Source organism: Pseudopipra pipra, chromosome W, assembly GCF_036250125.1.
Source record: "Pseudopipra pipra isolate bDixPip1 chromosome W, bDixPip1.hap1, whole genome shotgun sequence".
Taxonomy (NCBI): Eukaryota; Metazoa; Chordata; class Aves; order Passeriformes; family Pipridae; genus Pseudopipra; species Pseudopipra pipra.
Window position 1 is genome coordinate 46735489 of NC_087580.1, and position 17580 is coordinate 46753068.

At 47.6% G+C, this 17580-nt stretch overlaps 1 protein-coding gene across 1 annotated transcript in view; it reads left to right on the plus strand.

The window, feature by feature from the left end:
- LOC135405120 (geranylgeranyl transferase type-1 subunit beta-like) overlaps positions 1-17580 on the plus strand; it is a 137387-nt gene that overhangs the window by 20989 nt on the left and 98818 nt on the right. The window contains exon 2 of the mRNA XM_064639827.1: positions 7206-7324. Within this exon, the coding sequence (XP_064495897.1) occupies positions 7206-7324 (119 nt within the window). The remainder of the gene's footprint in view (positions 1-7205; positions 7325-17580) is intronic.

Sequence of the window (17580 nt, forward strand, 5' to 3'; positions counted from 1 at the left end):
AGGCTCATTAGCAGGTGATAGGGAGGCATAATAAGAGCCTCCAAGAGAGCTACTAGGCCATTCGCTGCCCAGGCTTGGCTCCTCCTGGGAACACATTAAGGTGAACGGGAGGGGTCAGGCTCATTAGCAGGTGATAGGGAGGCATAATAAGAGCCTCCAAGAGAGCTACTAGGCCATTCGCTGGCAGGCTTGGCTCCTCCTGGGAACCCATTAAGGTGAGGGGGAGGGGTCAGTCTCATTAGCAGGTGATAGGGAGGCATAATAAGAGCCTCCAAGAGAGCTACTAGGCCATTCGCTGCCCAGGCTTGGCTCCTCCTGGGAACCCATTAAGGTGAGCGGGAGGGGTCAGGCTCATTAGCAGGTGATAGGGAGGCATAATAAGAGCCTCCAAGAGAGCTACTAGGCCATTCGCTGCCCAGGCTTGGCTCCTCCTGGGAACCCATTAAGGTGAGCGGGAGGGGTCAGGCTCATTAGCAGGTGATAGGGAGGCATAATAAGAGCCTCCAAGAGAGCTACTAGGCCATTCGCTGCCCAGGCTTGGCTCCTCCTGGGAACCGATTAAGGTGAGCGGGAGGGGTCAGGCTCATTAGCAGGTGATAGGGAGGCATAATAAGAGCCTCCAAGAGAGCTACTAGGCCATTCGCTGCCCAGGCTTGGCTCCTCCTGGGAACCCATTAAGGTGAGCGGGAGGGGTCAGGCTCATTAGCAGGTGATAGGGAGGCATAATAAGAGCCTCCAAGAGAGCTACTAGACCATTCGCTGCCCAGGTTTGGCTCCTCCTCGGAACCGATTAAGGTGAGTGGGAGGGGTCAGGCTCATTTGCAGGTGATAGGGAGGCATAATAAGAGCCTCCAAGAGAGCTGCTAGGCCATTCGCTGCCCAGGCTTGGCTCCTCCTCGGAACCGATTAAGATGAGCGGGAGGGGTCAGGCTCATTAGCAGGTGATAGGGAGGCATAATAAGAGCCTCCAAGAGAGCTACTAGGCCATTCGCTGCCCAGGCTTGGCTCCTCCTGGGAACCCATTAAGGTGAGCGGGAGGGGTCAGGCTCATTAGCAGGTGCTAGGGAGGCATAATAAGAGCCTCCAAGAGAGCTACTAGGCCATTCGCTGCCCAGGCTTGGCTCCTCCTGGGAACCCATTAAGGTGAGCGGGAGGGGTCAGGCTCATTAGCAGGTGATAGGGAGGCATAATAAGAGCCTCCAAGAGAGCTGCTAGGCCATTCGCTGCCCAGGCTTGGCTCCTCCTGGGAACCCATTAAGGTGAGTGGGAGGGGTCAGGCTCATTAGCAGGTGATAGGGAGGCATAATAAGAGCCTCCAAGAGAGCTACTAGGCCATTCGCTGCCCAGGCTTGGCTCCTCCTGGGAACCGATTAAGGTGAGCGGGAGGGGTCAGCCTCATTAGCAGGTGATAGGGAGGCATAATAAGAGCCTCCAAGAGAGCTACTAGGCCATTCGCTGCCCAGGCTTGGCTCCTCCTGGGAACCCATTAAGGTGAGCGGGAGGGGTCAGGCTCATTAGCAGGTGATAGGGAGGCATAATAAGAGCCTCCAAGAGAGCTACTAGGCCATTTACTGCCCAGGCTTGGCTCCTCCTCGGAACCGATTAAGGTGAGTGGGAGGGGTCAGGCTCATTAGCAGGTGATAGGGAGGCATAATAAGAGCCTCCAAGAGAGCTACTAGGCCATTTGCTGCCCAGGCTTGGCTCCTCCTGGGAACCGATTAAGGTGAGCGGGAGGGGTCAGGCTCATTAGCAGGTGATAGGGAGGCATAATAAGAGCCTCCAAGAGAGCTACTAGGCCATTCGCTGCCCAGGCTTGGCTCCTCTTGGGAACCGATTAAGGTGAGCGGGAGGGGTCAGGCTCATTAGCAGGTGATAGGGAGGCATAATAAGAGCCTCCAAGAGAGCTACTAGGCCATTTACTGCCCAGGCTTGGCTCCTCCTCGGAACCGATTAAGGTGAGTGGGAGGGGTCAGGGTCATTAGCAGGTGATAGGGAGGCATAATAAGAGCCTCCAAGAGAGCTACTAGGCCATTCGCTGCCCAGGCTTGGCTCCTCCTCGGAACCCATTAAGGTGAGCGGGAGGGGTCAGGCTCATTAGCAGGTGATAGGGAGGCATAATAAGAGCCTCCAAGAGAGCGTGAGCGACTTTTGCTCACGCACCCCACACAGGATCGGGCAAACTGGGGCGTGGCACGTCAGTGAGGGCGTGGCACGGCCGTTTTCACGGCGGTTCCCACAGGCAGGGCAAACAGGCAGGGCAGAAGCCTAAGGTATTTCTGCGGCTTTTTTCTTACAGCTCAAGGCAGTCATGCCTCCCAAACAAATGAAAGCTGTTGCTCCTATTTCCAGTAGAGGGGTGTCAATACAGACAAAACCCTCTAAAAAGGATGCAGCCACTCAGGCCTCTGGCTGCATAGACTGTTTGAACCTACAACTGCTACCAGAGGACAGCGTGAGAAACACCTGCATACGATGTGAGCAGGTGGATGATTTGCTATGTCTGGTGGCAGAGCTAAAGGAAGAGGTGGAAAGGCTAAGGAGTATAAGGGAGAGTGAAAGGGAAATTGACTGGTGGAGTCACACCCTTTTGATTCCTAAGGATGCCCAGCAGGAGGCGGTGAAGCCCAGCCCCCCCTGCCATCAGGCAGACAGAAGGGACAATATGGATGGGGAGGAATGGAAACAGGTGCCTGCTCGTAGAGGCAAAAACACCCCCTCTCGACCCCTTTCACCTGCCAGGGTGCCCTTAAAAAACAGGTATATGGTCCTGGTTTCAGAAAGTCTGATGGAGGACAGTCAGGAGGAAGATCTGTCTACAAGGTCTTCTGGTTACACCCGGTCTACTGGATCTTTTACAACTACAGGTAAAAGGAAAAAGAGAAGGGTTATTGTAGTTGGTGACTCCATTTTGAGGGGAACTGAGGGCCCTACATGTCGGCCAGACCCATCCCACAGGGAAGTTTGCTGTCTTCCTGGGGCCAGGGTGAGGGATATTACAAAAACACTTCCTAAGCTTATTCAACCCTCAGACTATTACCCGCTGTTGGTTGTCCAGGTTGGAAGTGATGACATCAATAATAGGAGTACCAGGGTAATTAAAAAAGATTTTAAGGCTCTGACCCGATCACTTCATGGGACAGGAGTACAGGTAGTAATTGGCTCAGTTCCTGTGCTAGCTGGGATGAATGAGGAGATAAATGAGGAGAGGTTTAGGAAAGCACAGCTTACCAATAGGTGGCTTAGAGGATGGTGCTATCGTCAAAATTTTGGGTTTTTTGATCATGGGGCAAACTCCATGTTGCCTAGTCTCATCAAAGCAGATGGGCTTCATCTATATGGGAAGGGCAAAAGAACTGTAGCCCGTAAGTTGGCAGGGTTAGTTAGGAGGGCTTTAAACTAGGTTTGAAGGGGGAAGGGGCAGCAACTGGGCTCTCCAGAAAAAAGCCTAAGGGTGTAGAGCCTGAGTTGAGAATAAAATCAATGGCCCAGCTGAAGTGCATGTACACCAATGCACGCAGTATGGGAAACAAACAAGAGGAACCATAGTGCAGCAGCAAAACTATGACATAGTTGCTGTCACAGAAACGTGGTGAGATGACGCACACGACTGGAGTGCTGCTATGGGGGGCTACAAGCTCTTCAGAAAGGACAGGCAGGGAAGAAGAGATGGAGGGGTGGCTTTATATGTTAGAGAGTCTCTTGACTGTGTTGAAGTTGAGGTCAGCAGTGACAAGGTTGAGTGCCTGTGGACCAGAATCAGGGGGAAGGCCAACAAGGCTGACATCCTTGTGGGTGTCTGTTACAGACCGCCCAACCAGGATGATGAAGGAGATGAATTATTCTACAAGCAGCTGGCAGATGTCTCAAAATCTCCAGCCCTTGTGCTTGTGGGTGACTTTAACCTGCCGGATATCTGCTGGGAGCTTCATACTGCAGAGAAGAGGCAGTCAAGGAGGTTCCTGGAGTGTATAGAGGATAATTTCCTTCATCAACTGGTAAATGAGCCTACCAGGGGTAAGGCCCCACTAGACCTACTGTTTACAAACAGAGAGGGGCTGGTGGATGATGTAGTGGTTGGAGGCCGCCTGGGGCATAGTGACCACGAAATAATTGAATTTTCAATCCTCAGGGATGTAAGGAGAGCCATCATTAAAACCTCTACTCTGGACTTCTGGAGGGCAGATTTTGGCCTATTCAAAAAACTAATTCAGGGCATACCCTGGGAAACAACCCTTAAAGGCAAGGGGGTCCAGGAGGGATGGACATGCTTCAAGCAGGCAATTTTGAGCGCGCAGGAACAGGCTATACCAGTGTGCCGAAAGGCCAGCCGGAGGGGAAGACGGCCGGCTTGGTTAAATAGGGAGGTTCTAAAAGAAATCAGGGATAAAAAGAAAGTTTACAGACTGTGGAAAAAAGGGCTGGTTACTTATGAAGAATTTACGAAGAGAGCTAGGTCATGCAGGAAAAAAATTAGGGAAAGAAAAGTGGAATTTGAAGTTAATTTGGCTAATTCAGTTAGGGATAACAAAAAGTCCTTTTATAAATACATTAATAGCAAAAGGAGAGGCAAGGAAAACCTCAGTTCTCTGTTGGACTTTGAGGGAAATATAGTTAACAAAGATGAGGAAAAGGCTGAGGTACTTAACACCTACTTTGCCTCAGTTTTTAGCAGTAAGACAGGTGGCCCTCAGGACAACTGGCCTCTAGAGCAGATAGACAGAGACAGAGACCTGAATAGCCCTCCTGTATTCCAGGAGGATGTAGTTAGCGACTTACTGAGCCAGCTGGATCCTAACAAGTCTATGGGACCAGACGGAATCCATCCCAGGGTGATGAGGGAGCTGGCAGAAGAGCTTGCCAAACCGCTCTCCATCATCTTCCAACAGTCCTGGCTCTCTGGGAAGGTCCCAAATGATTGGAGGTTGGCGAATGTCACCCCAATCCACAAAAAAGGCTGCAAGCAGGACCCTGGCAACTACAGGCCTGTCAGCCTGACCTCGGTGCCTGGCAGGGTTATGGAGCAGATCATCCTGAGTGCAATCACACAGCACCTTCAGGATGGACAAGGGATTAGACCCAGCCAGCATGGGTTTAGGAGGGGCAGGTCCTGTCTGACCAACCTGATCTCTTTTTACGATCAGGTGACCCACCTGGTGGATGAGGGGAAGGCTGTGGATGTGGTCTATCTAGACTTCAGCAAGGCCTTTGACACTGTCTCCCATAATATATTCCTGGAAAAGCTGGTAGCCCATGGCTTGGACAAGTGTACCCTCTCCTGGATTAGGAGCTGGCTGGAGGGTCGGGCCCAGAGAGTGCTGGTGAATGGAGCTGCATCCAGCTGGCGGCCGGTCACTAGTGGTGTTCCCCAGGGGTCTGTGTTGGGCCCAGTCCTGTTTAACATCTTTATTGATGATTTAGATGAGGGGATTGAGTGTATGATCAGCAAATTTGCTGATGACACTAAATTGGGAGGGAGTGTCGACCTGCTGGAAGGCAGGAGGGCTCTGCAGAGGGATCTGGATAGACTGGAGAGATGGGCTGATTCCAATGGGATGAAGTTCAATAAAGCCAAGTGCCGGGTCCTGCACTTTGGCCACAACAACCCCATGCAGCACTACAGGCTGGGCACAGAGTGGCTGGAGAGCATCCAGGCAGAAAGGGACCTGGGGGTACTAATTGACAGGAAGCTCAACATGAGCCAACAGTGTGCCCAGGTGGCCAAGAAGGCCAATGGGATCTTGTCCTGTATCAAAAATAGTGTGGCCAGCAGGAGCAGGGAAGTGATCCCTTCCCCTGTACTCTGCGTTGGTGAGGCCACACCTTGAGTATTGTGTTCAGTTCTGGGCCCCTCAGTTCAGAAAGGATATTGAGGTGCTGGAGCGGGTCCAGAGAAGAGCAACAAGGTTGGTGAAGGGACTGGAGCATAAGTCCTATGGGGAGAGGGTGAGGGAGCTGGGGTTGTTTAGCCTGGAGAAGAGGAGGCTCAGAGGTGACCTCATCACCGTCTATAACAACCTGAAGGGAAGTTCTAGCCAGGTGGGGGTTGGTCTCTTCTCTCAGGCACTCAGCAATAGGACAAGGGGGCACGGGCTTAATCTGCGCCAGGGGAAATTTAAGTTGGATATCAGGAGAAAATTCTTTACAGAGAGAGTGATCAGGCATTGGAATGGGCTGCCCAGAGAGGTGGTGGATTCACCATCCCTGGAGATTTTTAAACGCAGATTGGACGTGGCACTGAGTTCCATGATATAGTAAATGGACTGGATTTGGACCAAGGGTTGGTCTCGATGATCTCGGAGGTCTTTTCCAACCCAATCGATTCTATGATTTTATGATCTCTTTGGTCAGTTTGGGTCAGCTGTCCTGGCAGTGTCCCCTCCCAACGTCTCATCCACCCCCAGCCTACTGGCCTTTGGGGGTTGCAGGGAGAGAAGGCTTTGACTGTGCACTGACTGTTCAGCAGTAACCAAAACACTGCTGTGTCAACACTGGTTTAACCACAAATGCAAAGCACAGAACCGTATGGGCTGCTATGAAGAAAGTTAACTTCATAACTTCATGCCAGTCAGACCCATTACAGCATGCTAGCTACTACAGACTTCTCTTTCCATGTTGGATACTTAGATTTGACTTGCCCAATTTTAGATATTTAAGTTATTCATCTAGGATCCTTTGTATCCAATGACAAGAAATAAGTACCTCTAGATGGTAATTCAACCTGTGTGCCTATTGATGCATTGATTGGTTATAAAGGAAGTCTTGCTATTAGACACCTAACTTCTAAGCATCTGAAATTAGATTTAGGACACAGTAAGAGGCAGTTTACTTCAGTTCAGGGTTACCTTGCACTTACTGCATATTGGTAAGATTGTTTGTATAAGAATTCATTACAGAACTAGTGTTCCATATGTTAATAAGCCAGTTTGCCTTGTATTGACTTTTTCAAGTAAGCAGGCTCTTAGGTAATGTCTGAATTGGCATCTCATTACTATATAAGGGCTTATATTAAGAGCCCTGTTGAGATGGAGAAATCTGTAAAGAACATAATTTTGCCCAATAGATAAATTTTGTGCTTTCTGAACTAGGCACAGTACGATGTACCACTCTCAAAGGCTGAGAATTCATAGATATTTCTATTTCTTCAACCATTTGTTAATGTCTCGATGTTTATGGTGGGAAGTGTAAGTCTTATCTTTTTCTTTTAGGTTGACAATTGCATTTTTCGCACTCTCTGGTCTGGATATGTTGGATTCCTTAGATGTGGTGAACAAAGATGATATAATAGAATGGATTTATTCCCTGCAGGTCCTTCCCACAGAAGACAGTGAGTGAGTTTTTAGTTTGGTTTTTTGTGTGTTTGTTTTGGGGATTTTGTTTGTTTTGCTTTAAATTAATATTAACATCTTTACTTTTGCATTCTGCTTGTGGGAATAGTGTATTGCTCTTAGTTTTTATAAGCCTTTCTGAAGCGGTTGTCCTGATAATTTCTGATAGCAGTATGTCTATCAATTCCTAGAAATGTAACCCTCTAAAGAAATAAGGCTAAAAGTGATTAGTTTAGCTTTTTTAATGTGTTCAAGGTGAAGGTACGAAATGAAATTGAAGACAATATAAAATACTAAAGAAGTATCACCTTTGAACATCTTCTTAGAGAATTTTTTCAGCTGTTTCTAAAAGAAATACATATACCATATAGATATTACAAGTCTATTAATGATTATATTGACTTCTAATTGTAGCTGTGCCAGGAGGTATAAGCACAAATGTGACTTTTGGAAAAAGGGAGGTATAAGGTTAAGAAACAAAAGGGATAAACACAGTTCTCACTTTATAATGAAAAAATTATTCTTTAGATCTGTGAAGGCTAAATTTACCTAACATTTTTAGAAGGAGTAATACTGTTGCTCTGTCCTAGCTGTCTTCACATGGGAAGGTTCATATTCAGGTTAGGGAGGGAGCACACACGAAGTGGCCCTCTCCAGGTGTCACGGTTTAGGAATGGTATTCCCCAATTTAGTGTTCCCACTGAAACACTCCGAACCATGCGCTGTCGCTCACTCCCCCCCCCTCCCCTGTGGTGGGCTGGAGAGGCACAAAAGGTGACAATTGTGGGTTGAGATAAGAACAATTTACTGGAAACAGCAATGAGATAAGGAACTAACAGTAACAGCAACAATATTATCATGGCTGGGCTTCGCGAACGAAGATTTGGGAAGGCTCTATCCACATTTGCTACAGGCGCGCTGGTGGCTTATGAGGCCAATCCGTGACAGACATATCCGATTGCAAAAGGCACAGCAGAAAGACTCCTTAGATGGTGTATTCTGCAATACACGGTTCTTTCTGCGTTGCCTTTTTTCCTCGAGGGTGATCCTGCGTGCTTTCTCAAAGGCATCAGCTGCGTTATAGATGGTGTGTCTCCAGGCCTCCCGATTTGAGGCCAGAGTAGACCAGTTATGGTGATCAATATGGCCAAGGCTGAGATGTTGTTTCAGGGAGTCCTTGTATCTTTTCTTCGGGGCTCCTCTCATGCGGCAGCCAGTGGCAAGTTCACCGTAAAGCAAGATCTTAGGGAGGCGGTGGTCCTTCATCCTGGAGACATGACCTGCCCAACGCAGCTGTGTTCTCATCAGCATGGCCTCAATACTTGTGATAGCTGCTTGCTCTAGAACAGATGTGTTGGTGATATAGTCTGACCAGTGGATGTTTAGAATTGTACGGAGGCAGCGTTGATGGAAGCGTTCTAAGAGACGCAGGTGGTGGCGGTAGATGACCCATGATTCAGATCCATATAAGAGAGTAGACAACACTATGGCTTTGTAAACACTGATCTTGGTGCTTTTCTTCAAGTGTTTATTACGCCATACTCTTTTATGGAGTTTTCCAAAAGCACTATATGCCTTTGCTAATCTGTTGTCTATCTCTCCGTCAATCTTACCGTCTGAGGAGATGAGGCTACCGAGGTAATTAAATTGTTGGACTGATTCGAGCTCTGATTGACCAATGGTGATGTGGGGATGATGGGGGACATCCAGAGGTGCAGGCTGATGGAGGACCTCTGTCTTCTTTAAGCTGACTTCCAGCCCAAAGAGCTCAGCAGCATCTGCAAAGCAGGATGTTAAACGCTGCAGAGCTGCTTCTGTGTGGGCAACAAGGGCGGCGTCATCAGCATAAAGCAGCTCCCGGACAAGATGGTTTAAGGTCTTAGTGTGGGCCTTCAGTCGCCTTAGATTGAATAGACTTCCATCAGTACGGTATCGAATGTAGATACCGTCCTGATCATTGAGGTCTGCTGTGGCCCTTTGGAGCATCATGCTAAAGAAGACGGTGAATAGGGTAGGAGCGAGAACGCAGCCTTGTTTCACACCATTCTTAATTAAAAAGGGCTCAGAAAGTGTGTTGCCATATCTGACTTGGCCATGCTGATCCTCATGGAGTGAGATGATCATTTTGAGGAATTTAGGGGGACAACCTAAACGTTCCAAAATCTGCCACAGACCTTTTCTGCTCACAGTGTCAAAAGCCTTAGTGAGGTCGACAAAGGTTACATAAAGACCTTTGTTCTGTTCCCTACACTTCTCTTGCAGTTGTCTGAGGACAAATACCATGTCTGTGGTGCTCCTGTTGGCTCTGAAACCACACTGACTTTCAGGAAGGATACCTTCTGCTATAGTGGGTATTAGTCTGTTCAAGAGTATTCTTGCCAGGATTTTGCCAGCAATGGAGAGCAGAGTAATACCACGATAGTTTGAGCAGTCAGATTTAATTCCTTTCTTCTTATACAAGGTGATGATGACTGCATCACGAAGGTCAGATGGTAGTTCGCCGAGTTCCCAACAGCGCACCACGAACTCATGGAATTTGGTGTGGAGTGCAGGGCCCCCATGTTTCCAGATTTCAGGTGGAATTCCATCAATCCCAGCTGCCTTGCCAATTTTCACCTGCTGTATGGCCTTGAGGGTTTCTCCTAAAGTGGGGGCAGTATCCAATTCATACTTTACTGGTTGTTGTGTGATGGACTGAATTGCTGAGTCTTGGACTGTGCGGTTGGCACTGAAAAGAGTCTGAAAGTGTTCAGACCATCGATTCAGAATGGAGGTTTTATCTGTCAGAAGTGTTTGACCATCAGCGCTGAGTAGAGGGCTTTGTACCTGGTATGTAGGCCCGTATGCTGTTTTCAAGGCCTCATAGAAGCCTTTGTGATCACCTGTATCTGCGCATAATTGAGTTTTTTCAGCTAGGACAATCCACCATTTGTTCTGGATGTCACGGAGTTTCTGTTGGAGCTTGCTGCATGCGAGACGAAAGGCTGCTTTTCTTGCGTGACAGGATGGCAGTGCAAGGTGTGCTTGGTGGGCGGTTCTCTTCTTCCTCAACAAGTCTTGGATTTCTTGGTTGTTTTCGTCAAACCAATCCTTGTTCTTCTTGAGGGAGAACCCTAAGGATTCTTCGGAGGATTGCAGGATGCTGTTTTTAATATGATGCCAGATTGTTTCAGGAGAGGAATCTGCAGAATTTTTGGGAATGTTATCGAGCTTAGTTTGAAGGTTTGCCTGGAAACTGTCTCTTACTGTGGCTGATTGGAGATTGTTAACTTGGAGTTTTCTCCTTGGGATGCTGCCCCTTTTTGGTTTGATTTTGATCTTGAAATTGAGTTTACAGCGCACCAGCCGATGGTCTGTTTGGCATTCTGCGCTGGGCATCACGCGGGTATGGTGGACATCGCGGACATCTCTCCGTCGCACCAGGACATAATCGATGAGGTGCCAATGCTTAGAACGGGGGTGCATCCAGGTTGTCTTCAGACTATCTTTCTGCTGAAAGATAGTGTTAGTGATGGTGAGTTGTTGCTCTGCACAGAATTCTAGCAGAAGTCGACCATTATCATTGCAGTTTCCAACACCATGCTTGCCTAATACACCTTTCCAAGCTTCAAAATTCTTGCCTACTCTGGCGTTGAAATCACCAAGGATAATGATCTTATCATCTGCAGGGACCTTTTGGGTAAGGAGGCGCAGGTCAGTGTAAAATTTATCTTTTTCAGCAGGGTCAGCTTGGAGAGTTGGGGCGTATATACTAAAGATGACAACATGTTGCTTGTTGTTTAGTGGAAGGCGTAGGGAGATAATGCGGTCAGAGTGACCTGTCGGCAGATTTTCGAGTTTAGGAACAATAGAGTTTTTGATCATGAAGCCGACTCCTGAGAGGTGTTTTTCGGTTCTGGGTTTGCCTGACCAAAAGAGTGTGTAACCGGCACCATGTTCTCTGAGGCTGCCTTCTTCATGAAGGCGAACTTCACTGAGAGCGGCAATGTCGATGTTGAGACGAGCTAGCTCATGGGCAATTAGGGCAGACCGACGCTCAGGACGTCCGCGGGGCCGCTCCCGCGGTTCTCGCGCGGCCGCGGGGCCGCTCCCGCGGTTCTCGCGCGGCCGCGGGGCCGCTCCCGCGGTTCTCGCGCGGTCGCGGGGCCGCTCCCGCGGTTCTCGCGCGGCCGCGGGGCCGCTCCCGCGGTTCTCGCGCGGCCGCGGGGCCGCCCCGGGGTCCCGCGCGGGGCCGCCCCGGGGTCCCGCGCGGGGCCGCCCCGGGGTCCCGCGCGGGGCCGCCCCGGGGTCCCGCGCGGGGCCGCCCCGGGGTCCCGCGCGGGGCCGCACCCGGTCCCCTCCCCCCCCAGCGGGAAAGGAGAGAGGGAGCTTCGCCGGCGTGACCTTGTGCCCTCGCAACAATATTAATAACAGTGTAAAAGACAGGGGAACGATTCACATGCGATTCACATGCGAGTGCTCAACATGGGGAACCTGGCACTACCCCGACTGCTCTGACATGCTACCTGACTGGAAGGGACCCCTTCCCCTCTGCCCCCAGCGCATGACATGAGATGATATAGAATAACCTCAGGGTCCTGGCCATGCCCCTCCTGGCTACTGCAAAAATTAACCCTGTCCTGGTTGGAACCAGGACACCAGGTAACTTGACAGAAGTGGAGGGAGGTGCTATTTCTCTGGGCTAGTTGGTGAATAGAAGGAGTGGAAGTGATGGAGATGTGGATGAGACACTGCCATTTTAAGAAGTGAGGTGCTGGCATGTTAAGTGCTGGTGTGGGAATAGCTCCAGGCTTGTCTTTAGAGGACAGTTAATTCCAGGTGCCTGTATATAAAATCGGGAACATGTGAAGTACCTTGTATGTTGGATGGTTGCAGAAGTAAAATTGTGTCTTTCCTTATAATATCTAGTCTAGTCATATACCACAAATTAGGTGTCTTCCCTAAAGCAGTTTGATGAAATAAAAAGAGTTTTATGAAGTGGAAGTCAAGATTGATGATGCTTAATTTTTACAGTAATAAAAAGACCTGTTTCTTTTTCTGGCAACTTACAAATCATCAGATCTGTTCCAGATATTAGCTCTAATAGATTTTGATTTCTTGTGCTGTATTTCAAGACTGTTTACAGAAAATTAAGGGATTCGGATCACATAATTGTTCCTACAGGTCTTTTATTTATGAGAAGGTTCCTGTCATTCAACATTGAGAAATTTTTTCAGGGTGTACTTGTTTTTTTTCCTGGAGTTGCATACTTTCTGATCTCTATCCCTGTCTTCAGGAGTGTATTCTGAAAGAACTGTCAACTTTGTAAGAAGGGAGATTAGAATAGGCATTTGTTTGTTTGTTTGTCTTTGATAGTATGCTGTAATTCTCACTAAGTGTCCTGTCACTCCACCTCCTAGCCAGTATTTGGGATTGTCACATCATTATCAAGGGCCTTCTAAGTACAATAGTATAAATCTCAGCATGAAGCAGAGGCTAAAGATCCAGGGCACATTATTCTTGGCTCTCATCCTATAATAAAATTACAGGACAGTAGTTTTAGGAATGCGTATGGCAGTGCATTCTGTGCTTATAAATAATAAATCTTCGATTTTTCCAGCAGACCAACCTTCACTCCAATCCTATATCTTGATCTCACATCATAAGAACTCTGTTTTTTTTAATCTATCTTTCTTTTGGTATTAACACTGGTTTTTATCTGGTTACTTGACCCTTAAGATTTCAGCATTATTTTATTCCAGTTTTACTTCATATGATGGACAATAGACGAATTAAAATGTAAATTATACCAATGGCAACAAATTGGATGCTGGATGATTAAATGTTCAAAATGGAGTGCACAACCTCCTTTAATGTCTACTTTCAATAAAATGCACTGACTTTCTGGTTTTTAATTCTGTATGTGGGCAATATTTGCTACATGGCACCCTCCCACCAGTAGAGCTCTGACTCTCTGTTGGCCTGTTTGAAGAAGTACCTAAACTGTGGTAGGGTGTAGCACTTGAGGCTTTTGGTTTCTCGTTAAAGGGAATACTTGCTAGCATGATGCATCAGGATCTTTCCTGGAAAAAATCTGACTCTACTTTTAAGTAAATATATTATGAAACATCTTTGATATGCATGCTGGTATATCTATCCGTCTTTCTGGGGAAAATTGATTTTTAAGCATCTAAATTCAAACACTGATGTATTGTGTAGTTTCTAGAATAAGGAATTTTCAATAATCTTGCCTTAAGTAACTGCATTGCACTTAATGTAAGTCTTCGTTATTTTGGTTCTGTCACTGAAAACCACTGGACTTATATTTTAAATTTGAATATGTTTTTAGCTCATCTTGGTATTGTCCTTCAAAGGAGAATTAGGTCCATGCCCAGTGCACAGAAGACAATGAGTACACAGAGTTGAGATCTTGTTACAATCTGCTAAAATATTGCAGAAAGAATTTTTATATTCGAATATTCCCTTGAGCAAAATTAAAACTCATACAAGTTATCTGTTGAGACCAAAACTGTTTTATTAATTGCTAAGAGATGCAAAGAGAAAGAGGAAAAAATAAGAAAAGGGTAGAAAATGCTAAGATTAATTTTTAGAAGCAAAGGAAAAAGATTACCACCAAGAACTACCTATTCGTCCAAGTTGACTTGTGGAGTGGGGGGGGGGGCGGGCAGAGGGAGAGAAAGAAACAGTTTTCACCGGTTTTTTTTTCTCTGGCTCTGCCGCTTTTCGGTGATGTTATCTCTTTAGCTGCAGGGGGTCTGGAATGCAGCCAGGATGTGGGCTTCTCCGCAGCTCACGCTGTCACTCACACCGGCCCTGTCTCAGGCTTGTGCAAAGGTCTCGGTCCTGCTGTACCTCTCAGAAATAGGGTTGGGGTGGAAAAAACTCACGTAGGAAGCACGGTGGGTCCCGGTCTGGTCCACTCCAAGACGGCAGGGGTCCAGCTTCGGACAGGCAGCTTCCAGGCGGCAGAAGGAAAGGTAAGGGTGAGGCAGAGGACGAGTCAGCGGTTGTGGCCAACTCTCTCTTCCATTCCTCGTTCCCTAATTTTCCCAAATTTCTCTTCAGCTTTTATAGTGTTCAAAGGAGGTAGTCTGTGGTGTTTTGGCACGTAACCCTGTTCAGATGTTCACAGAGATATGATAAGGATGGACAATACCAGGATCCTTTGGCAGGAAAACTCCCATGGGAAGACTCTGGTGAGAACTTCTAGTGGAAAACTGACACAGAGGTTTTGGTAGGAAGTTTTTGACAGGCAGAAACAATGGCGAAACATAATTTTTGGCATTCGTATGTTATCTGTCTGTTACAGATCTACCTTCTAATCTTCAATGCCGTTCAGCAGAGAAAGAGGTGCTAGACAATAGTTCACAAAGCTAGCACACCTCTTTGGAGAGCTTTCAGGCATATATACAAGTTACAACAAAGTTGTGCAAAACTTGTTCATTGGTCAATTTAACTGTGTTTCTGTGCATGCTCTGATTAGTGACCAGTTCATTATAGGAGGGTGATCTGACATTAGCATGCAAATTTGATCCTTGTACTGACCAGTCACTTAAAAGTAGGACTTGATGATCCTTATGGGTCCCTTCCAACTCAGAACATTCTGTGATTCTGTGAAATTGCCCTTGGTATCATTAGTGCCCATGTGAAAGACCAATAGGAGGTAATAGTCAGATGTGATGATGAACCTTGGCAGTCTTTCTGTGACATCTCTGATTCGAGCCCCTGTCAGGCAACAAACTTCTCTGGATGATTGGTCAGGTTGGCAGAAAGGTGCTTCTGTCCCCTGCAGCAGGGGACAGACTACAATCACTCTCTGTCGGAGGACAGAAATTGTGTGAACAATTTCTATTGCATTTCTGAGATCTTCACCTTGGCATGGTTGGGTGCAGACAGTAAAAAAATACTGCACCACTAATATGGCTGCAGGCCTTGTGCCAAGGTGAAGGAGGAGTTGTTCTGGCAGGAAAACAAGTTTTATGGACACCTGCTGTTATCCAATTAGTACTGTACACTACAGTATGTTTTCCTTATGTATCCAATGTAACCTGGGGAAGAATCACATGTCTGTGTGTCACAGGCAGCATATAAGCTGTCTGTCCTCTAATAAAGCGGACATTTTTGCCAATCATATTGATTTGTGTGCATTTCTGTCAGACCCCCTCCGCCGTTAACTCTCTGCTTCTTCCAGGTGATCCTCTGTGGCTCAGGGTCTGGTGACTCAGTTGTTTTGCTTGAAGCCTTACCCAGTTCCTCCTCGGCTTGGAGGGCACTAAACCTGTTTGTTAATATCATGTCTTCAGAAGGAACAGGAGTATTCCTCCTTGTATGGAGAGCGACCAGTTTCTAGCCTTCCTCTTGTATTGACTTCTGACTTCTTGTGGGATATGGTGCTGTAATGGTTTGAACCAGGTTTTCCCCCTGAAGCTAAGAAAATGGTAAACCCCCTGGAAGTTTTGAAGTTTTGTCCAATGGGCGCTCCTGCAAAATGTAAACATACCACAAGCAAATGGAAGAGAAGAGTTGTAGTTTGGTTGTTGTAGGAGAGGTGGCCATGTTGTGAGCCACGAGGAAGGGGCTCGGAGCCCCTTGGAGGGCTCTGGCCCCCCCAACCCCTGGCTGGGGAGAGCTGCAGGGACCTGGAACAGCATAAAGCTGGGCTAGGTGCCTGTAGTTATGCTGGGAGATGTTTTCTCCACCGTGGGCAGCGGTAGGAGTAGCGACAGACCAACACTGACCGGAGAAATGGTGGCACAGGACCAGAAGACATAAGACCAAGCAGCAGCAGAGGCATTACAGCCAAGCAGGAGGGAACTCCTGGAAAGCTGAGGAAAGAGAGTCAGCAACAGAGCTACAGATTTGGGGGTAAGAACTGAACCAGACCCCCCCTAAACTCCTTTGAGACCTCCGAGAAAGGAGGGACATGGACTCCTATTAAGGAGTCTTGGACATGCAGCACTAGAGAGAAAGAGGAGTTGAGAAGCTCAAAAGCGTCCTGAAGCTGGACCAGGACGGAGAGGAATGCAGAGGGGGGTGACCTTGGCTGCCCCCCCTCGCCACTGCTGCCACGTTGGCAGTTGAGACAGAGCACAGGAGCTCTGGTGGAACTCTTGAGGCAAAGACTTTCAACTGAAAGCTGCCAGAGATGTTCTGACTCAGGGGTGAATCCCCTGAGGAAGGGACTTTCACAAAGATGCCCCCTGCATTTCGTGATATACCTGTGGTGAAGCGAGTTTTGTCCCTGCTACGCAGTCCACAGGTGAGGCCTTCGCTTGGAGTCGAAGGAGAGCCAAGGGGCTTGGAGACCCCCTTGTGTGTATTGAAAAGAGATCCAGCTACAACAATCCAGTTGCAACTGCTGCATGGAAGACAGAAGAGGACCTGCTGCCCTAAATGTGGAAGGGATCTGTCCTTCTTCCCTCCTGGACTTTTATTTGGAGGGGAGAAGAGATCTGATCCATTGTAAATACTTATGTCATGGTAGAGATAGTTGGGATCGTGTGTATAATGTATTATAATATTTATTTGTACAGTCATTGTAATATATTCCCTTTCCCCCATTTGGAGTCTGGTGTGTTTTGTCTGGAAAAAAACCCATCTCACATTGGATTGAGATGTGACAGGGGGCTAGGACTAGGGAATTAGATTTTTGGGGCTATCTCAAACCATGACAGGTTCAGAGCCCACCTGCATCTCTGGTGTAGAGGGGGGTTGAGACTCCTGAGTCTGTAGGGTCTCTGAGAATATCCTATCTATTTCTTTCTCATCCTCATGAATGCTTCGTGACTTACTCACTTCCTCATGTAACTCAGCCTGGTGATATAACTCCTCAACAAGGACACCTTCTGCAGAGATGACTCCCAGCCCCAGCTTCCCAAACAGGCACCAGGCACTCTTGTGAGAAAAATCTCATTTATTAAATTTAGAAAAACGGCAAAAGTTTGCAAAACAAAAGGAATAAACCGAAAAGGAAAAATTAATTACAACACGTGTTGGGTGTCCTAGGACTGCAGGATTCCCAGAAAGACACCTTCCAATTCAAAAGTCCCGCTTTTTAAACATTCTTAAGGTTCAACCCTGTTTACGTCATAGAAGAGGCGTTCCCCTCTCCCTGATTGGCTGTGTCGTGCTGGGAGGTGCAGTGTCCAGCAGCATGGTGGCTTCCAGGACCAGCCATGTGGTATAAGGGGTTTCCTTACCAATATTCATTTTACAGTTCCCTATTCCCATCCGCATGTTTCCCTGACACCAGTTC